The sequence below is a fragment of the Seriola lalandi genome, unplaced genomic scaffold (assembly GCF_002814215.2).
Source record: "Seriola lalandi dorsalis isolate HSWRI2012SDOR001 ecotype SW California unplaced genomic scaffold, Sedor1 jcf7180002054564, whole genome shotgun sequence".
Classification (NCBI taxonomy): Eukaryota; Metazoa; Chordata; class Actinopteri; order Carangiformes; family Carangidae; genus Seriola; species Seriola lalandi.
The window spans coordinates 576,227-583,803 of record NW_019525117.1 but is presented as its reverse complement, the minus strand read 5'-3'; the positions used below and the strand labels follow the sequence as shown (position 1 = coordinate 583,803).

Sequence of the window (7,577 nt, the reverse complement as noted above, 5' to 3'; positions counted from 1 at the left end):
CTCACCTGTCTGGAGACGTCAGAGTGGAGTGGATAGACGATTACTACAGGAAGGTCCATGTGTATCAGAACGGTTCTGACAGACCTGAAGAACAGAACCAGGTTTACAGAGACCGAACAGAGATGAAGAAAGATCCACTGAGAACTGGAGACCTCAGTCTGACCCTGAAACACCTCACAATCAGAGACAGAGGAAGATACACCTGTACAGTCTACAAGGACGGACACTTACTGAGAGGGACAACAGTGACTTTCAAGGTCAAAGGTCAGTATTGTTTATTTTTCTCTGGTTGTTATTTTATCTCTGGCTGTGTGTTTGTTTCTGCTTGTTTGTTTGTTTCTGCTTGTTTGTTTGTTTCTGCTTATTCGTCTGGTTGTTTGTTTGTCTCTGCTTGTTTGTCTGTAGTTGTTTGTCTCTGCTTGTTTGTTTGTCTCTGGTTTTTTTTTCTCTGTTAGTTTGTCACTGGTTGTTTGTCGCTGGTTGTTTGTTTTTGCTTGTTTGTTTGTTTTGTAGTTTTTTTCTTCTGCTTGTTTGTTTGTTTTTGCTTGTTTGTTTGTCTGTCTCTGGTTGTTTGTGTGTCTCTGGTTTTTTGTGTCTGCTTGCTTGTTTGTTTGTCTCTGGTTGTTTGTTTGTCTATCTCGGGTTGTTTTTCTATGGTTATTTATTTGTCTCTGGTTGTTTGTTTGTCTCTCTGTGGTTGTTTTCCAATGATTTTTTGTCTCTGGTTGTTTGTTTTTCTTTGGTTGTTTGTCTTTGATTGTCTGTCTCTACTTGTTTATCTCTGGTAGTTTGTTGCTGGTTGTATGTCTTTCCTTGTTTGTTTCTCTTGTCTCTGGTTGTTTATCTCCGCTTATTTGTTGCTGGTTGTGTGTCTCTCTTTGTTTTTTTTTCTCTGCTTGTTTGTCTCTTATTCTTTGTCTGTCTGTGGTTGTTTGTCCCTTGTATGTTTCTGGTTGTTTTTCTCTGTTTGTCTGTAGTTGTTTGTTTCTGGTTGTTTGTTTTTCTCTGGTTGTTTGTCTCTGTTTTTTTTTCTCTGGTTGTTTGTCTCTAGTTGTTTGTTTGTCTCTGGTTGTTTGTCTTTAGTTGTTTGTCTCTGGTTGTTTTGTTTGTTTGTTTTTTCTCTAGTTGTTTGTCTCTGGTTCTTTGTTTGGCTCTGGTTGTTTGTCTCTAGTTGTTATTCTCCAGTTGTTTGTCTCTGGTTATTTGTTTGTCTCTGGTTGTTTGTCTCTGGTTATTTGTTTGTCTCCAGTTGTTTGTCTCCAGTAATTTTTCTCTGGTTGTTTTTCTCTGGTTATTTGTTTGTCTCCAGTTGTTTGTCTCTGGTTGTTTGTCTCTTGTTGTTTGTCTCTAGTTGTTTGTCTCTGGTTATTTTTTTTGTCTTTGGTTGTTTGTCTCCATTTGTTTGTCTCTGGTTATTTTTTTTTGTCTTTGGTTGTTTGTCTCCATTTGTTTGTCTCTGGTTATTTGTTTGTCTCTGGTTGTTTGTCTTTGGTTGTTTGTCTCCGGTTGTTTGTCTCTAGTTGTTTGTTTGTCTCTGGTTGTTTGTCTCTAGTTTGTTTGTTTTTCTCTGGTTGTTTGTCTCTGATTGTTATTCTCTGGTTGTTTGTCTCTAGTTGTTTGTTTGTCTCTGGTTGTTTGTCTCTAGTTTGTTTGTTTTTCTCTGGTTGTTTGTCTCTGATTGTTATTCTCTGGTTGTTTGTCTCTGGTTGGTTGTTTGTCTCTAGTTGTTTGTCTCTGGTTGTTTATTTGTCTCTGATTGTTTGTTTGTCTATTGTTGTTTGTTTGTCTATTGTTGTTTGTTTGTCTATTGTTGTTTGTTTGTCTCTGGTTGTTTGTCTCTGGTTGTTTGTCTCTGGTGTTTTGTCTCTGGTTGTTTGTCTCTAGTTGTTTGTCTCTGGTTGTTTGTTTGTCTCTGGTTGTTTGTCTCCAGGCGTTTTTCTCTAGTTGTTTGTCTCTGGTTGTTTGTCTCTGGTTGTTTGTCTCTAGTTGTTTGTTTGTCTCTGGTTGTTTGTCTCTAGTTGTTTGTCTATGGTTGTTTGTCTCTAGTTTGTTTGTTTTTCTCTGGTTGTTTGTCTCTGATATTTATTCTCTGGTTGTTTGTCTCTGGTTGTTTGTGTTTTCTCTGGTTGTTTGTCTCTGATTGTTATTCTCTGGTTGTTTGTCTCTGGTTGGTTGTTTGTCTCTGGTTGTTTGTCTCCTTTTTCTCTGGTTGTTTGTCTCTGATTGTTATTCTCTGGTTGTTTGTCTCTGGTTGTTTGTTTGTCTTTGGTTGTTTGTCTCCAGTCGTTTTTCTCTAGTTGTTTGTCTTTGGTTGTTTGTTTGTCTCCAGTTGTTTGTCTCCAGTCGTTTTTCTCTAGTTGTTTGTCTTTGGTTGTTTGTCTCTGGTTGTTTGTCTTTATCTCACTGTCTTCTGTCTCCTCCACAGAGAGAACTCAGGTCAAAGATGAAACAGTTGACATCAAGAACAGAAGCAGTTCCACTGATTCAACTCCTCTGATGGCTGATCTATCCGTTTGATTAGTTTGTTGATCAATTTGATTGATCGGTCTGTTGATTAATCAGTTTGATTGGTCTATTCGATTGGCCTGATTGGTTGGTTGATCGATCAGTCTGATTGGTCTGATGATCGATCTTTGATCATTGATCCTGACTTTGGACCAGAGAGAAAATGGAGGTGAAGCAGCTGATGGACGATGGATGAAGACAGGAGGACGCTCTGTCAACTTCTTCTTCACTCTGAGTCTTACTGACTGTCACAGTCTGCAGACTCACTATTGATCAGTATTGATCATTGTGGTCACATGTTGATCAGTATTGATCATATATACAGTTACTGACTAAACATTATGTGATGACTGAGGTTCGTCTTCATCACACGTGAATTTGAACTGAACCATGGATGATGTGAAATCACAACAGACTGAAGTGAATTCAGCTCAGTATCAACATCCACATCAACTCCACCTCCACCTGCTCCATCTCCTCTGGCTGCAGCACTGTGTGGACCTGCTGTTCATTCCGACCAATCACATCTCTGCTACAGAACATCTTATTCTTATTCTTTCTCTCAGGCGGAGCTGAACCTCGGACGGAGCAAATCTTTTCTCCAGGATCTCCAACCTCTCCACTGGATGCCACTAAATCCAACATACTGGTCCTGTAATATAATTTGGAGTAAGGACATTTAATGTTTTAAAAAGGATAAATAGAATTTAAAAATCAATACAGAACATTGATTCTAGCTCAGGAGTAATTAGTTTATAATGACCTCATAATGTGTTCATAATAGTTCAATAAACTGCCTGATATTAGTAAAGATATCTAACCAACTAACACCCAACCCCACCCCTCACATTCTGGAGAGAAAACCACACTGAGCGACAGAGCAAACAGGAAGGAGGTGGGTTTGATTCGATTGTTGTTCTCACATCAGTAAACAACACAATGAAGAACACGTCTCTTCAGTGGCTGCTCTGTAAGTAAATTTATACTGTCCCCTTTGTACAATGTGCTTCAGTTCTGACGTGTGTTTATTAAATTCATCATGTTACTGTCTTCATTTCAGATCAGATGTGACCTTAATGATTCTCCTGTGGCCTCAGGAGTTCTGTTTCTTTATTTATTCTTCATCTTAAAAATCTAAAGAAACGAAGGAGTGCTTGTGATTTGTGTTTGTATCTTGTTGAAAGTTTTATTCTCCATGTTAATTTAAAGGAACTGAGAGTAGTTAGTGTGCACTGCACCATAGTTCCTTAAAGTTAACTTTTATTCTGTAACAAAATCAGTCTGAGATAAATGCTCCATGACGTTTCTAATGTCCAGTTTGTGTTGAAGAGGACTTATTATTGACATTTTTAGTGTTCATCATTTTTATTTTGGTGTTGACTAAAATAGATTTAGATGCTTTAATGTTCTGATAAGACTAATTAGATCAATCATAGCCCAGTGTGCTCTGATTGGTCAGCTTGCAGAGGAGTGCTGTGAATACAGACGCTTGACAGTCTGCAAAGATTTTGCATGAAAATATTAACTTGCAAAATACTTTTATGAAAAACCCAATTTTTTTTTTTAAATCTGGACTTTTATGGACTAACGCAGTATAAATAATGGAAGAACAGACAGACAGTCGGACTTCACGATCAAAGTAGGGAGTCTCCAACGCTTCACCGTCCTGCTGGTTTATGATGCAGGTAAATCTGAATGAATTATACTTTTGTGCTCAGAGTAACTGAAATATGAAGTGGTTAAATTATGGATAATTTGTCCGAGCTATAGGGGTTATAGCGTGTCAATACTGACAAACATTTAAGCATTTATATCTTTGCTGCTGCTTCTTACTAACATGAACAGGTCGCAGTAACACGGTTAACATCACAAATCCATAATAATGCAGACTGACGGGCTGTGAGCCTCACTCCCCCGTTAAGCCACATTATGTGTGAACTGCAGAAATAACCATGTGTGAAAGAGAAAACTCTGAAAATCATAATATGTCCTCTTTAAAACTTTTACACAATGTGTGAAATAACTAAATAACAGAAACACCTCCCACGCTTCCCTCAATCTCTGACAGGTGGAGAGAGCGGAGTTAGTATGACTCATTAAAGCACAGGGGCCACATTTATGGGAAATACACCAGGTTGATATAATTCATCCTTTTCTTTAAGGCCTTCTCCTGGATTATCTAGTTTTGCCCAAATTACATATAATACATTGAATTCCCTCCAGCTCGTCTGACTGTGAGTCCCAGCAGCTCTCAGTAACTTCACCACAAGCTGAACTACTTTCTCTTTCCTCCATATATCCACCCACACACTGCTTACCTGCAGAGGACACACATGACAGGAGACAGGTGAGGAGACACACAGAGACGGTCAGTACTGAAGAAGACTTCTTCTTCTACTGGTTAATGTCTGTCAGTATGTTTTACAAAGTCAGTAAATGGACCTCGATGTGAGACAACTTGTCACTGTGGAGCGGCTTCTTTCTTCGACTCGACACCACACCCAACCTGTGAAGGGAGGGAGGAGTCATGTGATGCACATGTAAACGCTCTCGGACACAACTCGGGTCAGTTTATCTGTGCCACTCTGTCTTTCAGCACAAGCACAATGCATGATGGTAGATATCACTTGGTTAATGTACACTGCTCTTCACGATGCATTAAGGCTCCACTATGATAAGGTATAATAGCTCTCACTATATATTCAGACAGCACTACAAAGTTGAGTTCACCTCATTAATGATTGGTCGCAGGAGTAAATACAGTATATCCTTATATTTCCACACAGCCTAAAACATTTCAATCTTGTGTATTCTAAAAAATCTGATGAAGGTGTGTGTTGATGCCGAGTGATGCTCCTGATAACACCAGTACGAGTCGCCCAAGTCAGCATTAATGTGACTATAAATATGAAGCTTCACAGCTCATTGTGACAACTCATTACTGCTCTTTTACTTTATTGACAAAATATTCAATAACAGTGAAAAAGACACGAGAAAAACTTTATACAAATATCAGAAAAAACAAAAACTACCAACACAAAGAACTAGTCCAACGACAGGGAAGGTAAGTCAAAGGGATGAACTGTGGACTGTCTGTCTGTCTGACTGACTGACTGACTGTCTGTCTGTCTGTCTGACTGACTGACTGACTGTCTGTCTGACTGACTGACTGACTGACTGTGTGTCTGACTGTCTGACTGACTGACTGACTGTGTGTCTGACTGTCTGTCTGTCTGACTGACTGTGTGTCTGTCTGTCTGTCTCTGACTGCGTGTCTGACTGACTGACTGTCTGTCTGTCTGACTGTCTGACTGACTGACTGTCTGTCTGACTGACGGTCTGTCTGTCTGACAGCATCTCATCTCACAAGTTAAACAGCATTTCAAAAAAACATAGTCACACAAACACTGAAAGAGTGTTTAGCTTAAAAACGGTGCTCGGTGGTGACATTAGCGATGACGTCATCATATTCGTCCAATTCCTCATCGTCCTCACCAGGTGTGGGCGTCGTCATGGGAACAGGCAGGGCACTTTCTGCAGAGTTAAGTAATCAATATTTATAAAATTAACCAGGAGAAACTGTTGTTTTTCTTTTTTAAAAACCAAGTATGTTATAATACAGTATTGATTGATTGATTGGTTGGTTAACAGTTACCGCCCTGTTGTGGAGGTAACATTAGATATCAGAGGGTCGGTGAGTGATTCAGGGTGTTACCTGTGGGCCGTTGTCGATACTTGGACACCATGAGGTAAGTGGAGACCAGGTATGGAGAGGACACCACGATGTAGCGGATCACTGTCAATACAGTCACGGCTGATTCAGAAGCTGCAGCTGAGCCGTGCGTGTCTGGAAAAACAAAACACACCTGCTCAGGTAATATCTACAATCATTGTTTTCTAAAAATGAATGAACTGTTGAGAAATGTGACACATTCACAATGTTTGTTTCATCCAACAACAGCCCAGAATAATCACAATCAACAAGCACGGTCAGATTTAATGAAAAGAAGAAGCAGATCATGTTTGAGAAGCTGGAGCCATGAAATGATTGTTTGTTTTTTTAAATTTGAAGACAATTTACAGAGTTATCAAAATAATAAATTAATCAACTAATTGTTTCATTTTTGTGTTTACAGTTTATGCTCAGTCATATTTTATTAATCTGTATCTTTTGAATGAAGTCTTAATGTGTTAAGAATGTCAAGCGATCAGATGAATGTGTAATAATTCATGAGTAATAAGGAGTTAAAGTCTGAAGCCCCTCGTGCCCCACTTTTTTGCGTATGGTGCAGCCATAGAAAGAAGTATGATAATGACTGTAGCATGTGTACTGGGACATGACCCACAGATACTGTCATGTATTGATCCAAAGAGACAGATTTATATGAGGTTTAAACACGACACCTGAGCTGCTGGAAATGGTTCACACCACTAGATGTCACTGTGTTTCTGTGTTCAGGCCACAAACTCACAAGCTGCAGATCTCACAGATTAAAATCACTGATCAGCTAAAACCTTTTCACATTTTTGTGAAGTTAAATAAAATTTTCTTAAAATCTGAAATGTAAATAACTTCTGACAGTCGAGTTCACACCTGAGCTCACCTCTGACAAACAACCAGCTGGGCGGAGACTCTCCATGACCTCTGATGTCACAGCTGTAGAGGCCTTCATCAGACTTGTCAACATGGTGGATGGTCATGTGACCTGTAGTCTCTGTGATGAGGGAGCCATCTTTATAGAAAGCAGCTGGGAGGTTGGAGGGAGGGGTCTTTGTTTTACAGTGCAGAGTGACGTTTTCTCCCGCCGTCACAGGGAGGACAGGACTCTGCAGGATCACTGCTTTATCTGAAACAGAGAGACTGAAAAGACTTAAAACACAACATGGATACAGACTTCTCCTTCTCCACCGCCTGGTACCAGCTCGACTCACGTTCTCTGGTTTTCCATTGGGCAGAAGTTGTGGATAAACCTGTTACTGGCGTCCAGGTGTTTGTATTATTCTGTCCAACCCGTTTCTATCAGTGAATGTAGGTAAATAAGAGAAACAGCTGTATAATGTCACACATCCTC

General features: G+C 39.6%; 2 protein-coding genes across 2 annotated transcripts in view; one reads left to right on the top strand and one right to left on the bottom strand.

Annotated features, from left to right (window-relative positions):
* The window catches only part of LOC111662537 (uncharacterized), a 43,470-nt gene extending 39,906 nt beyond the window's left edge, over window positions 1-3,564 (top strand). Inside the window, exons 22-23 of the mRNA XM_087176668.1 lie at window positions 7-264; window positions 2,426-3,564. Of these exons, the coding sequence (XP_087032794.1) occupies window positions 7-264; window positions 2,426-2,517 (350 nt within the window). The 3' untranslated portion in view covers window positions 2,518-3,564. The remainder of the gene's footprint in view (window positions 1-6; window positions 265-2,425) is intronic.
* A 1,879-nt stretch (window positions 3,565-5,443) lies between these two features.
* LOC111662542 (Fc receptor-like protein 5) overlaps window positions 5,444-7,577 on the bottom strand; it is a 12,629-nt gene continuing 10,495 nt past the window's right edge. The window contains exons 7-9 of the mRNA XM_087176680.1: window positions 7,110-7,352; window positions 6,221-6,352; window positions 5,444-6,039 (exon numbers count right to left, since the gene is read on the bottom strand). Of these exons, the coding sequence (XP_087032806.1) occupies window positions 5,930-6,039; window positions 6,221-6,352; window positions 7,110-7,352 (485 nt within the window). The 3' untranslated portion in view covers window positions 5,444-5,929. The remainder of the gene's footprint in view (window positions 6,040-6,220; window positions 6,353-7,109; window positions 7,353-7,577) is intronic.